We start from the raw sequence: 16,449 nt of genomic DNA on the forward strand, positions 1-16,449 counted from the left end.
GAGATAGGGTTTGCTCTTTCTTCTTCGCGTGAAGTTATATTCTACTAATTTATTTTCCTTTTTCTTGTCGCTGGTCATTCCTCCGTTTTCATTTACTGGTCATACCCGCGCGTCAGTTTTTGTGTAAAGTTTGGCATCACCCCCTACCATCCTACCTCCACGATGAAGGTTGCATTTCCGACGGCTACAACGCTCCAGTTATCAATATGGCCGAGGTCCCATCCTCGCCAATTGATGACAATCCCACCACAGGCCCAACGGGACATCATGCGGTGGCTGTAGGCGATAGGATCCTCAGAGTTGACATAACGTCGCTATAGGATTTGTTTCCCGAATAGACCAAATGTCAATTTTACAGGAGACGAAAAACAAATTTCACTGTCGTATATTTTAATATCAGTAGATGTAACAATCATTCTTTCTATACTGTATGATTGCAACATTATCTAAGAATAGATTCCAAGAATAATATACTGGTATAAATCATTAAATGCACAGAAAATGCGTTTTATTTACAAGTACTCACTGTGGATATTCGGGAAATTTTTAGCGCTCTCTTAGAATAATGGATATTTGGGACAAAACATGGACGTTCGGGATTTAAGACCGTAGCGTATTGCTGCACGGCCCACAGATTACTGAGTGGTCAAAAAGTACGCGCCTCAAATGTTATATTTATTTACACGATAATTGTTAATAATTACCTCTACTATTTCAATACTTAATGATCGTAATTATCCAAGTTCGTATGTAATAATAACACGCGGCAATCGCTTTTTTCGGTTTTTTTTCGGATTAAGTAATAAAATAGTTTTTAAGTAATTAACTATTTTTTTATTGAACGAATATTTCACGAGATTTAAGAATGTACCATTCTAATAATTGAACATACTTACATATTTTTTTTAAATCACTTCTGAGAAAATATATTATAAGCAGTGGCGACCGGTGAGTTATTTTACTGGGAGTTCACTTTTTTCACCTTTTGACTGCCGTAAAAAGGCATTTGCCTTCATCAAAACTTCACCAAAAAATAAAAAAAAAAAACTATTGGTTTTTTTAATTTAGTACATTTAAAAGAAATAATAAATAACTCACTATTTATTATTTGTTGTACCTCTAAAAACAGTTTTTCTTGAAAAAAAAATGGATTTTAAACTTTAACACAAACTATTTTGTTTTGACCGAATTATTAGTAGTACCGAAATATCTCGTATCTGGCAGTGACCGGGATTTATTGTTCATTTGTATGAGAAATCCATTCTTCTGTTTTTCATCGACACAAATTTTTCAATTACGCGTTTGTTGAAGTCAGGAATCTCTTGTATCATTCTTTTTTCGATACTGAGCATACATAATGCGTTCAATCTTGATTGCGCGATGGTGTTTCTACTAAAACACTTGATCCGTTTGAGTGTGAAAAAACATCTTTCGCTTTCCACTGATGTCATCGGAATAGTAAAAATTAAATTTAATAGTAAAACCGTTTCCGTAAATGTGTCAATGAGATTTTTTTCGATTAAAATGTTTTATAATGCTGAGGCGCCATCAGCATTATAAAAATTATCCAAGCTGTAAATAACAGACAATTCATTTTTGAGTTTATTTTGATCTCAAAAGTCAGACGTATTACAGAGCTAGTTTGAAGAGATATCATAATTGATAAACATTGTGAATTTAGTTATCAAACTGAAAAAAAACTTGAAGTTTATTTTTAAATTGTACTTCGCCTAAATTTGAGAAATGTTGTCAACATGTGCAGAAATTTAAATGCGTACTGTGAAAAGAATTTATTTTTATAATAATATTGAATAAAAATTGTCATACAATAATTGTACGTCTGATACGGGCTGAATCTGCGTTCGGGCCGAGAGCGACTTGAACTGTCGCTCCCGAGCACGTAGAAAAAATATTTACGTATTGCTGTTCCACGCGCCAGACGACGCTCTTTCTCATTGCAAAGAAATCGAAATTAGATTACTGGGCGCTTTGGTCGAGCGATGGCGAATATCGCTCACATCAACATATAATATTATTATTTAAAATAGCCGGTTAAAAACACATATTAGAATTTGTTTTTGTATATGAATTAATGACTACGGTAATAGATCAGAACACTTTTAATTAATCAAATATAAATTAAATACTCATTTAAAAAAAGTCTTTTCGCATAAATTGAGTGGGTGGGTGTGCACCGCTCCAACGCTCTCAAGGGAGAATCGCCACTGATTATAAGGTATCTACTACTTCAATTACTAACCGACGTCACGGTCATTTCTCCAATATTTTATGATGGTACTTACTCGTACTTGCTAACAATTTTATATTAATACTTTTTCCAAAAAAAAAAATCTATTTATATATATCTGTATATTATTATATATATATATATATATATTTCTATAATTGACAATTAAACTTATTACAAACCACCAAATAAATATTATATATTTACTATTGTAAGGAACAACAACACAAAATAATAGCATGTATAAATTAATTACCATTGGCTGCTAATATTAGGTAGGTACCAATATCCTAAGTATATAATATCCACCAAATAAATAGTTACTAACATACATATTAAATTAAAATATTAATTATCAGCGCATTCAAAAATAAATAATAGCATCGCCTTTATTTTCATAGAAATACCTAGATTAAAAGTAAAATAAAGACAAACAATGTTTGATTAATAATAATTTGAAATATGAATTATTTTTTACGTCATAGTAGTTGCCGGGTCATACTGTAGAATTCATATAACCGTTGGGATTTTGTGTCATTTATCAAAACAAAATGCAGTTATTTAGGTTGAAATACTCACTTCCACAACTCTATTGTAAGTTCAGGGCGAACTGGTGGTGTATCAGCTATGAATGATCTCTTCAAATTTGATGAATTCACTATTAAAACAATAGTAACGTTAAAAACAATATCAATAAGACGAAATTTGAAAGAAGTCTCCAGACGGCGGAAAAATATGAAAGTGGGCGTGATTGTTTTAGAGCTAGACAGCGTGAATGTGGGAGCGAGATGCACGGCGTGAGCGCGGTTTGATTGGCTAAAGTCATATTCGGGAAATAAACACTCAGCCAGAGATATATTTCGACCGAAATTAACTTGGATATTCAGGTACGAATAGTTGGACATTCGGGAGAAAACCACGGAGTAATTGTAACTTAACATGGCGTATTCGGGTTTTTTAAAAAAATATCTCTGTTCCTAGATAAAAATATATTGTTTTTATAAATGATTTCGGTAGAGTTCGATAAAAGAAATTGAACTGCATTAAAATGTCGATTTCGACAAAAATGGATATTCGGGAAACAAATCCTATAGCGACGATAACGCAGGTACAACAAGGCAGTTGGTCCCTCAGACAGGCACATATCCAATCCCTTCTGGGGCGACTCAACTTCACATCCTACCTCCACGAGGAAGGTTGCATTTCCGACGGCTACAACGCTCCAGTTATCAATATGGCCGAGGTCCCATCCTCGCCAATTGATGACGATCCCACCACAGGCCCAACGGGACATCATGTGGTGGCTGTAGGCGATAGGATCCTCAGAGTTGACATAACGCAGGTACAAAGAGGCAGTTGGTCCCTCAGACAGGCACATATCCAATCCCTTCTGGGGCGACTCAACTTCACATCCTACCTCCACGAGGAAGGTTGCATTTCCGACGGCTACAACGCTCCAGTTATCAATATGGCCGAGGTCCCATCCTCGCCAATTGATGACAATCCCACCACAGGCCCAACGGGACATCATGTGGTGGCTGTAGGCGATAGGATCCTCAGAGTTGACATAACGCAGGTACAAAGAGGCAGTTGGTCCCTCAGACAGGCACATATCCAATCCCTTCTGGGGCGACTCAACTTCACATCCTACCTCCACGAGGAAGGTTGTATTGCCGACGGCTACAACGCTCCAGTCATCAATATGGCCGAGGTCCCATTCTCGCTAATTGATGACGATCCCACCACAGGCTCAACGGGATATAATGTGGTGACCCTAGGCGATAGGATCCTCAGATTTGACACAATGCAGGTACAAAAAAGCAGTTGGTCCCTCAGGTAGGCACATGTTCAATCCCTTCTGGGGCAACTTAACTTCGCATCCTACCTCCACGAGGAAGGTTGCATTGCCGACGGCTGCAAAGCTCCAGTCATCAAAATTGTCGAGGTCCCATTCTCGCCAATAGACGACAATCCCACCACAGGCCTAACAGGACATCATGTGGTGGCTCCAGGTGATAGGCTCCTCAGAGTTGACACACATCAATCACTTCCTGACGACAGACGCGGCTGACACAGGCTAGGGAGCACAACTGAATGAACACCACTTATCAGGTACGTGGAAACAAGGCCAGTTAGCATGGCATGGCATTCCAACAGGAAGGAGATGTTTACAATTCAATCTCAGATACAATCAATCATAGGATCAGATTTGCTTCTGCAGACAGACAACAAAACAGTGGTGGCATACATCAACAACGAGGGCGGTACAAAATCTGTCACCCTCCCAAACCTATGCCGACAGATACTAGTATTTACCAGTCGAGCCAACTTCACGTTTACTGCACAATACTTCCGCAGAAATTAGAACTGCGTGGCAGATCATCTCTCCCGCAGACAACTCATTCCCGAATGGTACCTCATCAACACCGCAACCACCCCCCTGTTTCAAAAATGGGGTGTTCCCGAGGTGGATTTATTCGCAAGCGAAACAGCACATGTCATTGCAACGTATGTGTCACGAGACGTTACAGACAGTGGCGCACTGTTTCACTACGCCAGTTACCTCTCTTTAAAATATCATCTATTGGGTATATTTACAGTTTAAGGAAGCCACCACTGAGCGGACACTGCCTGGTGGTTCTTGTACCCCTGCTTCCAACAGTACTGACCATATCCAATTCCCTATAACTGTCCTGGTGGTTGGTTTTGGTGATACTCTTGAAGATATAATTAATTCCGAAATATACCCACCTTCCCCTCTCCGAGGGTTTGACCAGCGCTCGAAATGGAAAAGATTACGAACCGGAGCGCTCGAAAATTAACATGGACATTTCACGACAACTACCAGAGAACGATGGATACACCACCATCAGAAGGGGAAAGAACCCATTAACTTCTCTATTCAACCATATACATGGAAAGTCACGATGGTCTATACCTTGTCAATGAATCATTGTCACATACAGGAATTTGGCATACCCAACACCAGCTGATAACAAACAGATATCTCAAGGACTTCAAAGTCAAATTCGAATAATGAAAGGAGTTTTACCTATTAATAAAACTCTTATTATTCATGTTGACTTTGAAGTCCAGGTAACTTCTACCTGGTTCCTTGAGTCATATCATAATGAAGACAAAGTGATGCCAAACTTTATACATAAAAAACAGACGCGCGGGTATAACCAGTAAATGAAAACGGAGGAATGACCAACGACAAGAAAAAGGAAAATAAATTAGTAGAATATAACCTCACCCAAAGAAGAAAGAGCAAACCCTATCTCAAGGACTTCAAAGTCAACATGAATAATAAGAGTTTTATTGGTAGGTAAAACTTCTTTCATTGGATTTATAATATTGAAAAATAGTTTTTTTTTTTTAAATATTTAACATGGAAAATTAAATTTGATTTTATTCTAATGGCCTGGATACCAAGCGAAACTAGGTATGTCCTTTTTTTATTTACAATCGATAGGTACTTTATTATTTTGTGTGCAGTGATTTCAAGATTTATTTTATTTTGAAAAATCGATTATCGTACCTACGTCAACTATAATTATCTTTATTTTTTCCAATCAGATATACACACAAGGAGGGGTTTACGAATCCTGACCCCCCCCCCCCACGCTCTCTCAGGAACAGAGAAAATACAATCTATTGCCAGCGCTCCATTGGCGAGCCAAAAGTCCGACGACAATAAGTCTTCAGATTTTTCTACGTTCTGCTACTGGCCAACAGACGTTCAACGAAACGAGTATATAATTAATTTGACGAGTAAAACAGTCGACTTTGACAGCATAGATAATATACGTATATCTGACAGTTAAATCGTGATGGCGTTAAATGATACCGACGTTTTATGTTTTTTGGGTTATTGGGTGGCAGATAATGTAATAACGAAGCAAAGGGTACACAAATACTGGGTGAAACATTGGATAAGGAAACGAACGACATTATCCCACACAAATTTAATACGAGAATTGCGTTTGCAACCGAGCGATTTCCGCAATTATTTGCGAATGTCGGAGGATGTATACACAGAACTGTATAATTTGGTCTCCCCATTTATTAAAAAAAAAAATACTATGATGAGGGAAGCTATTTCTCCTCATGATAGATTATGTGCAACCCTGCGATTTTTGGCTGCCGGCGGAACATTCACTGACTTGCATTATAGAACTGCGATTGGAAGACAAACTCTGGGCAAGATAATTCCCGAAACTTGCCAAGTCATCATTGACGTTTTGAAAGGAGAATATTTCAAGGTGTGTATTATATTATACGTCATCTAATAAAGTTGGGCAAATTTACAAATATATCATTAACAAGTAGACATTGGTTGGTCTTATAAAGTGAACGACTAGTGGATTGTTTTACCTATATAAATCATAGACGGCAACATCATAAGAATGGCAGACAAGATGCATTTGAGATAGGTATATATATAGTCACAAATAAGGCCATCGTTGACATGCTAAATATTCAATAGACCATTAGAATGCTGTACCTAGCCAGGACTCTCCATATAGGCTGTAAGCAAGCTGCCTAATTATTCCTGTTGAATGTATTGTAATACTAGTCATATTCTTCGAAAAGCAAGCATGGAATTTGATTTCTAAATGAGGCCACATAATAATATAGGTTTGCTAACATAGCTCAAATACTTACCATTTGTTGTATCGCTTAAGCTAAGGTTTATAGGCATAAAAACAAACAAAAAAACAAATATTTTTACAAGATATTTATTCATACAAAAAACATTAATTTATTATACCGGCTTTTGTACATTTTTGCTTAATATACGATAAACTGGTTGAGTATGAACAGTAGTTGCTGGCGTTATTTTGTCACTTTGTCCCATAAAGGCAACTTCATGCATCAGCTTCTCGGCCAGCAATCTTTGTCCCTGTGACATCGATCGTAGTTTCATGGCCATCATTTTGCCAAAAACATCAAATTCATCTTCAGTCTTGCTTAGTTTGTCGGTGATTAATTCTAACACTTTGTTGGCGCTATCATTCGATTTTTTTCGTTTGAACGATGGGGGTTCTGGTGCTCTATTGAGATTCGACCTTGGAGTAGTCGACAACGTGGATGTTGAAGGCGAATATTCTATCTGTAAATAAAATGTTGATTATTTTTTGTTGCAGTTCCCTGATACGCACGAAGAAATGGAGACGATTGCAGAAGAATTTAATAGTAAATGGCAATTTCCAAATTGCCTGGGCGCAGTTGATGGGAAACACATTGCAATCGTGCCACCTGCAGGCGCCGGCTCCCACTTTTATAATTACAAACATTTCCACAGCATTGTTTTGATGGCGATTGCAAATGCTAATTATGAATTTATTTATGTTGATGTTGGAACAAATGGACGTATTTCTGATGGAGGCGTACTGAGAAAATCTGATTTTTTCAAACGTTTAGACGAAGGCAGATTAAAAATACCTGCACCAAAAAAACCTACTGCTAATTCTGATGCACTGCCATTTGTTTATATTGGCGATGAAGCCTTTGCATTACGTAACGATTTCATAAAGCCGTATTCACAAAGGCAATTAAATCACAGTAAAAGAATATATAATTATCGGACATGCAGAGCCAGGCGAATTATAGAAAATGTTTTTGGCATTTGCCAATGCCACTGCCAATGCTAAGAAAGCGCGAGGAGATTTCGAAAAATATTTTAATACTACCGGGGCTGTTACATGGCAAGAAAGTATGATAAGCAATAGATAAATTAAACCAATGTAACAATTTAGTTAAAATGTTTTACCTCAATACAATCTTCGTTGTTTAACGAGTTGGAGTAACTCTCATCAGGAGACATGTTTTCCAAATCGTCCACCATGCTGGATATTGAGCTCGATTCTGTAAAACAAAATGTAAATTGTTAAAATACAACATAATACTCAAACTTGTTTTTTATTATCTCTCCCCTAAGTACCCATTCCTTCATACGGTTAATATTGATATTGGTATAATTGGTGTAATCCAGTATATCGGGTATTTTCAAAATGTGTTTTCCACTGTATTCCTCATAACCAAACTGTACCATTAATTTTGATTGATGATTGACGATTTATTGATTGTCTCTGAAGGAACCTAACTCGAGCGATTTTTGATTTTATGATCATTTCTTTTCTTCTTCTTTCGACCATGTCCGATCATAATATGGACCTCCACGGAGTGGAGGTTTGTATTGACAGATTTTGTTTTTACGAGAAATGGATGTCAGCCACTTGCTCAACATATTAGGTCCATACTCTGACTCATACACAAATTGAAATTCAATGTGTACTTGTCAGACCCAGGATTTGAACCTGGGACCCGACCACGACTCAATAAGCCGCGCTTCCACCGCCATGATCGTACCTATATATTATTATTTCTTACCTACCTCAGCAAAGAATAAATAATTTTATTGTGACTAGAAATGATTCATAGCTGTATGTTTTAATTGCTTAATAGTAGCTAATCTAATGCGATGTCACTTTCAGAGCTAGGTACGACAATTTCATAATCTGCACGTGTATAATAAATAGCTTTAAAGCATTCCTACGTACCTTCCATTTGGTCGTTCAAGAACTCCAAATTTTTATAGTACCACAGTTTGGGTAGATAAACTGCGTCTGTGCCGGCTCCGCTTCGATATGATGTCCTTACTTTATTTCTCTCCTTTCTGTAACCCGACCTCAATGTCTGTATTTTCTTTTTAACATCGTCGACCCTTGCCTGCGGCTCCACCTTGATTAAAATCTCCAAAAGTTCCGCATACGCCAAGGACTTGGCATCACGATTCTTGTATAGTGGGCTGGTCGTCTTCCACAACGATGGGTTGTCTTTAAAACAACTAATAAAATCTTCCAAGAAACTTTTCGAATGCACTCGTAGATCTACCATTGTTGTTATCGATGTGAGATGTCCGAACACTTTGAATGACAGTAAAATAATGATGGCGCTGTCGTCCGTCGGCATAGATATAAATAATGTGACGGTAAAGCGTGGTGAACGTACGAATTTCAGCGGCTCGGCGAGTAAAATATCAAACATGTTTGAAATCCAACGAGCCTGGTCTGCGGATTAAAAAGTCCGCAGACCTGGGGTGCTCCACGCGAAAAAAAAGTCCGAAGACTGTAAATCGTCTGACTTGCGTGCCAATGGAGCGCCGGCATATGAGCCCTATGCACAATCGTCTGTCATAACTAAAATTTATTTACAACAAAACACTATCCAGAAAGCCTTTCATAGTTATGATCGAGCTGTCTATGGTCCACCAGATCTGCAATAGCTTCGTTCTGTTTTTCTATTGAAAATAATACCATATATAAAAATTCTCTTTTTCATAATTTAGGTAAATTATTTTGTAATTGTTAAACGATGACAAAAATATGAAAAATATACAAAATAAATTCAATAACTATAAATACACAATTAATATTTAATTAAAATGATTAAATTTCTCCGCAATTAGTGAATAATATATGTTATTTTTTGACCCATGTTTTTCCCGATACGGTAACACTTAACACAGCCGTTGATATGTCAGATATGGTGTCATTTACAATTTATTATTACAAATATGCCATGATGTGAATAATTATATAGAATGATTAAAACTAATATTACCATGTTGGTGTGTAGGTAACTAAGTACTTATATATTTCAACTACCTATCTATTGGTTTAATATTACATACGTCATATCTAAATCCGAATAAGAAAAGTTAATTCATAATTCATTGGCACTGACATTGACACTGAGCAGCCAAAGTGGATGTCTGACGAAACGTGGGTTGAAATTGGAAAACGAGCCAGGCTGAAAGCCCTGAGAGACGAGGAGACAGACCCCGATCGAGCCGAGAACCGCCGGACTGACTACCAGACCCTAGACAGGGTGGTCAAACGATCCGTGCGGTTGGACAAGCGCAATTTTATGAACCGGCAAATTGAAGCGGCAGAGGAGGCAGCAAGCAGAAATGACACCAGGAAACTCTTCCGAATCACCCGTGAAGTCTGCGGCAGGCGACCACCGACTCCCGGAGCTATTCGTGGTCCCAGTGGAGCAATAGAGTCTGATGCAGAATGTGTCAAGAAGATTTGGAAGAATCATTTCTGCGGAGTGCTGAACCGCCCACCCCCTTTGGATCCCTTTGACATGTCTGCGGAAGCTTTACTTTTGGACATTCCCCGAGCGACCGACATTTCTGATTGCCCGCCCACGCACACCGAGATAAAATCGGCTGTGAAAAGGCTCAAGAACGGAAAGGCACCGGGGGGAGACGGGATTCACCCTGAATTCCTCAAGTACAGCCTAAGCGCAATCCTGCACCCTATGTTTCATATGATGACAAAGGTGTGGGAAGAAGAGCGCTGTCCAAGGGACTGGGTAAACGGTGAAATCATCACACTTCATAAAAAAGGTGACCCTCTAAGCTGCGACAATTACCGAGGCATTACGCTACTCAGTGTTCCGGGAAAGATTTTGGCAAATATCATCTTGATGAGAATAAGGGACCCAATAATGCACGTCCTCAGGAAAAACCAAGCCGGGTTTCTACCTGGTCGAGCGTGTGCAGACCAAATCCACTACCTTCGATGTCTTCTCCAGCAGAGCCATGAGCTGAACAGTCCGATGGCCTGCTGCTTTGTGGATTATGAGAAGGCCTTCGACAGTCCGCACCGCCCCTCCCTCTGGACGATACTAGGAGCATACGGGATCCCTCCCAAGATCATTGCCATAATCAAAAACCTGCACGAGAATAGCGAATGCTGTGTCAGAATTGGAGACACTGTCACGGAATGGTTCGGGGTCACGACCGGAGTCAGACAGGGTTGTGTCCTTGCACCGTTTCTCTTCATCATTCTCTTTGACTTCATACTACGGAAGTCAATACCACCCGACCGAGGCATACTTGTTACCCCCACGGTGAAGCTATGCGACCTGGAATATGCCGATGACGCTGTCCTATTCGACAACTCAATCGAGGGCATTCAAGAGACAATCGACAGGTTGCATTACAACTCCTCTCGCGTTGGTTTGAAAATTAACGCGAAGAAAACCAAGGTCCTGTGTAATAGCACCTGTCCTGATCCAGATTTCCCTCTGATTAGCGATGGACAAAACATCGAGAGCGTCGACAGCTTCAAGTACCTGGGGGTACACATCACGGGAGATGGCATTTTGCAGAAAGAGCTCGCTATTCGAATGGGAATGGCTGGAGCAACATTCAACTCAATGCGGAATGTCTGGGACTCACGATTATACTCGGTCAAAACCAAATGCCGCCTATTCGACGCTTGCATTCTGACGGTGCTGCTTTACGGTAGCGAATTATGGCACCTTACGAAGGCTCAGAGCAACCGTATACTGAGCTTCGAAAACAGATGTTTGCGACGAATACTGGGTGTGCGGTGGTATGACTTTAGGAGCAACGAGGAGATAAGAGAACGCCCCAAGCAGCCTCTCATCACGCTGAAAGTGAAGAGGCGACGTTGGACCTGGCTCGGCCACATGCTGCGGATGCCAGAAGAGAACTTCAACCTGGCTTGCCTGTTCTTCAAGCCGACCGGATTCCGGCGTCCTGGAAGGCCGCTAAATACAATCTACAGAGTGTATACGGCGGAGCTACGGGATGCTGGTTTGACCTGGAACGAAGCAAGAAGACTGGCGAGCGACAGGGATTCTTGGAGGCGCCGCGTGGTGTCCATATGCTCCAGCTAAGGGGCGGATATGGCCAAAGAAGAAGAAGAAGACATTTCAATTCGATAATCGGTTTTACTAAATTAAGACATGAACAGAATCAACGAAAGTATAGGAAAATATGTCGTATTAAATGTCACGGATATTTAATAGTTGTTCAACAGTTTTAATTTGCAATAGGTAATTAAAATATCGTATATCTACCATCGTACCTAGCAAAGATAATATACGTAACCTAGGCACCTAATCTTTTTTAATGGCTTTTTTGTCATGTTATGAAATTTTACCTACTTACTCATAACATTATAATAATAATATATACTACCTACCTAATAATGAGTAATGAATGAGTTAAGGATTGTTGACAATCATTCACAATATAATATTATCGTAAGCATTGTGTTTCAATTGAAAACAAAAGATCTCGGTTCTCTATTTTCGAGATTGTCCATTATCGGCATTTTGCGCGAATTCTACATTCTACCATGCGTACATCATTGTTCGCAATAACTGCAAACTCCAATATGCAATATCCATATTGAGATCAATTGTTAAATGAATTTGAGTGTATGGGCTGTATTATACATTTATTTTGATAGCAGCTGTCAGTGGTAAATGGTAATACAGAAGGGGGCGAGTTCATAACAAAAGTAGTCTATGGTTAAGGATTCCTTATCTCTATAATCTATAGTTAACAGATGGATTTCGGCTACTTACCAATTTTACTGTAAGTTTGTGGTAAGTACGAATTGAGCATTACTCCCTATGGAACATTAGGTACTTCTTCTTCTCTTTGTCAGGACCTTTATGACTAAATATTGTGACTGGAATGATTTTGCTGTCGGAAAGCCTTCTCAACGGTTGACCCCACTCCTCTCGGTACTTGATGATACACTCAGTGATGTACTGTGGGGGTAGGCAGATTGAGCGTCGCTTGGGGGCGGCAGTTACTCGAAGGGCGGCAAATCGAGGAGAATGATTTTGTATAATGTATAGACATAGCTAAAATTATTTTGTTTACATGCCCACAATAATAGCATAGTAAAAATGGTGTGGAAATAATAAATCTGTGTAATAAATGCTAAATTTAATGGTACAACCGAATGTGTGTAAAATATCAAAAATGTGTAAAACACATAGACCCCAGACTCTGATGATTTGGGTATAATCTATTCGCTTTTTATATCTAAATTTAATTTTGTATGTATTAGTGGTACTTATATATTTTGTTAGTAATGTATCCATACATGAGATTTATTAGATATTGGAGTCATGAAATGATGATAAAAAATACTGTATAAAAAATGGGGCGGCATTTGTCTGGGGACATCACTGGATACACTCATGAAAAATTGGTGTACCTAACTATCTTGATGCATACAATGTTTGCTTTAATATTCTGATATTATAATATCCAAAAGAGACAACAATGAGGGTGACACAAATAATTAAATTCTGACAAAATAAATAGTCATTGAAACTTGAAACAACTCCCCAAATTTTTCCCAAAGAATTACGATAGATAGGTACTTGAAAAAGAATGTTTTGTTTTAGTAATGAGTTTGTGTACCCTGGACGATAATTCAAATTTTTCTTTCTTTCTTTTGACCATGTCCGATCCTAATAGGATCATATGGGCCTCCACAGAGTGGAGGTTTGTATTAACAGATTTTATTTTTACGAGAAATGGATGTCAGCCACTTGCTCAACCTATTAGGACCATACTCTGACTCATGCACAAATTGAAAAACAATATGTGAACTTGCCAGACCCAGGATTCGAACCTGGGACCCTCGACACTATAGACCGGCGCTCAATCCACGCGGTCATCGTGGGTGTTCAATTCAAATTTATTTCACATTATGTAGTGAATATGACAAATTAAAAATTCAAAGTGTTAATTTTAAACTACACTAGTTATTAAGCATACCTAACAGAAAGTCAATCGGATAGAATGCGGCCCTTGTAATCCAGTGCGTAAGGCGCTGGCTTTTCATCCGGGGGCTCCGGGTTCGATCCCGTGAGGTCACAATATTTTTGCGATTTTATCATATTTAATTGTTTCACTTATATTAATAATTACACTACTGTCATTAGGCCTCATGTCCTGTTGTAGTGTTAAAAAGAATATATATGTAATTATTAATTAATAATAATTATACTTACATCACCACGGGACTATTTCCTTTTCGCGAAGAAAGAATAATATTATTTTGAGTTTACAGAAAGTGTAACGGGAAGTCAATACTTATGTACTTATCATGTTTTTCACTATCCGTATCCATATATTTGAGACTTTGTTACAAAATATGTTAGGGTTTTGGTAGGTAGGTACTCAGCTTAGACTGAGTAGCTTATTGAAGAGTAGGTACTCTCATGTCTCACAGAAGTTAGATGTATTTTATTCTTGAGACATGATCTGCCCAACGTGATAGAGCAATCGCTACAAAATATATACAATCTGTGATAGTATCTTTCTTGCCACATGCCATTTTTACATACGGCACCGAATGACCTCAATACATCCTTTGAGTTTTGAAGATATCACATTTTTTTTGTAGAGATAGTGTTTTCATCTTTTTTTTTCTTGAATATGGTACATCTCAAAACAGTATTAAAAATAAAATTATAGTATTCTTGGCATACTATAAAATTATGGTATTTTTACTGTTACATAGATTTAAACCAGACTAAAATTATAGTACAATGCAATAGAGCAATGTTTCTTAACCTTTTTACATCCGCGGACCACAAAAAAATAAAAAATGTTTTGCGGACCAAATAATAAATAAATAGGTAAAAAATTGTCGAAATATAATACAACCCCACTTTAAATGTTGGGTTTCTGGGTAAACCACGTTTATGACTACATACAATAGTGTCATTCATTCCGGAAATGACTTGTTAATTCATTGTGAACCCTTGTAGGTGCACGAGTTCTGAAAGATATTTATTACTTGAAATTTAATATAAGCTTTTAAAAATGGATAGGTACTGACTATTTTTGAACTGCAGAAATTTTTTGCGGCCCACCCAAAAATATTCGCAGACCACCGGTTAAGACACTATGCAATAGGAATAGAGGATAGAAGAAGTAAAATTTGGGTATTCTGCGGACAGTGTTATTAGAATAAAGTATTGATTCCTTATTTATTAACTTATTTCAAGAGCAAGCGATGTAAGATATAACACACTTCAGCGTTCGAAATGGAAAATTTTACGAACCGGAGCGCTCGATAATTTTACGAAAATATGAACACTGTTACTTATCTAATTCTATACATATACGTATTTAAAAAATGATTGTGTTAGATTTTCTTTATTATATGACATATCTCGCTCAGACGGTCAAATTAATATTTACATGAGACGGAGTGATAATTTTGGGGATTTTATGAACCGGAACGGCGCTCCGGTGCGTTCCGGTTCATTTCGAGCCCTGACTCACTTATATTATGTCTTGTTTGTGTTTATTAATTCATTCTTCTATGGGACCCTCTCCCCCATTCGTCACAAATCATCACGTTATATCAGACCCCCCCTAGAGTGTGGTTTCATATATGGACCCCTACTTTAATTATTGATGGTGAGGTATTAGCATTCTTTGATGACATGTATGGGTAATTAATTGATAATGTCTACAAAAAATAAAAGAGTATTTTTTTGTTATTTTGAAAACTGTTTATTTAGTCTTTGCCCTATATTGTTTTGTAATGCATTGCATTAACCAAACTGTACATTATAGAATTAATTTATTTATTTAATTCGAAATCACAAACTGTAAATTAAGTATTATTAATTAAAAGATGTTTAAAACCTCTTCTGTCCCGGCTTGTACCCGGCTCTTGGTTTGACTTCGACAGCTTGCTGATTAGATTCAAGTCCAGCTATTTCACTATTGTCTGCAGAGGCGGTGTTTGACTTGTACAAACCTAAGAACACAAAAAAAGTAATTATTATAGTTACGAGACACTTTTTCATTGTCGGTGCGAAAGTACACTAGGTATCTACCTTAGCTCGCCTTCCACCCGAGAGTTCCTGGGTTCGATTCCCGGTCATGACAAAAACATTTATGTGTTTTTCTCAAAGCCTGGGTGTTTGTGATTGTTCAAAATTACTAACAACCACCTTGTACGAAAAAGCAAGGACATGGTTATTAATATTTCTAAAAAAAAAAAAAAAATTTACACTATGTGTCTTCTTTATAATGTGTAACTTTTGATTTGGATTAAATGTAAGTATAGTTTGAGGTACAAAGACCGAAGTATGAATCTATTGACAAAGAGTTCATGGCCTTAATCATGGGTCTGGCTAGGAGAAAATAATAAAATTAAAGAAGAAGTAATTCGACTTATGATACATTGTTATTCAGTTTTTTGGCCGGTATAGATCGAAGAATTGCCATCTAACAAAAATGCGTGTGAAGTGGGCAAGCTAAACTTTTAACCAATAGAAAAAATATTTTTGGAAAAAAAATACGACGCTCACAAGGATTCGAA

General features: G+C 37.8%; 2 protein-coding genes across 2 annotated transcripts in view; one reads left to right on the top strand and one right to left on the bottom strand.

Moving 5' to 3' along the window:
- Nucleotides 1–6,997: 6,997 nt before the first annotated feature.
- Nucleotides 6,998–8,105, bottom strand: LOC147079522 (uncharacterized). The gene is made up of 2 exons (XM_085940903.1): nt 8,025–8,105; nt 6,998–7,364 (listed from the first exon to the last, which is right to left on the bottom strand). Exons 1-2 carry the CDS (start codon nt 8,097–8,099, stop codon nt 7,017–7,019), a joined length of 423 nt encoding a protein of 140 aa, XP_085797029.1. The 5' UTR covers nt 8,100–8,105; the 3' UTR covers nt 6,998–7,016.
- Nucleotides 8,106–9,778: 1,673 nt separating this feature from the next.
- LOC147079523 (uncharacterized) overlaps nt 9,779–16,449 on the top strand; it is a 33,549-nt gene continuing 26,878 nt past the window's right edge. The window contains exon 1 of the mRNA XM_085941745.1: nt 9,779–9,892. The gene's annotated coding sequence lies outside the window, so the exon portion shown is untranslated. The remainder of the gene's footprint in view (nt 9,893–16,449) is intronic.

The sequence above is a fragment of the Rhyacophila brunnea genome, unplaced genomic scaffold (assembly GCF_057557595.1).
Source record: "Rhyacophila brunnea isolate RB1 unplaced genomic scaffold, BYU_Rbru_1.0 scaffold_1, whole genome shotgun sequence".
Lineage (NCBI taxonomy): Eukaryota > Metazoa > Arthropoda > Insecta > Trichoptera > Rhyacophilidae > Rhyacophila > Rhyacophila brunnea.

Coding starts and splice junctions, on each gene's coding strand:
- LOC147079522 (XM_085940903.1), bottom strand. CDS start 8,099: ATGGTGGACGATTTGGAAAACATGTCTCCTGATGAGAGTTACTCCAAC. Junction 7,365..8,024: donor ACAACGAAGATTGTATTGAG/GTAAAACATTTT, acceptor TTTTATTTACAG/ATAGAATATTCGCCTTCAAC.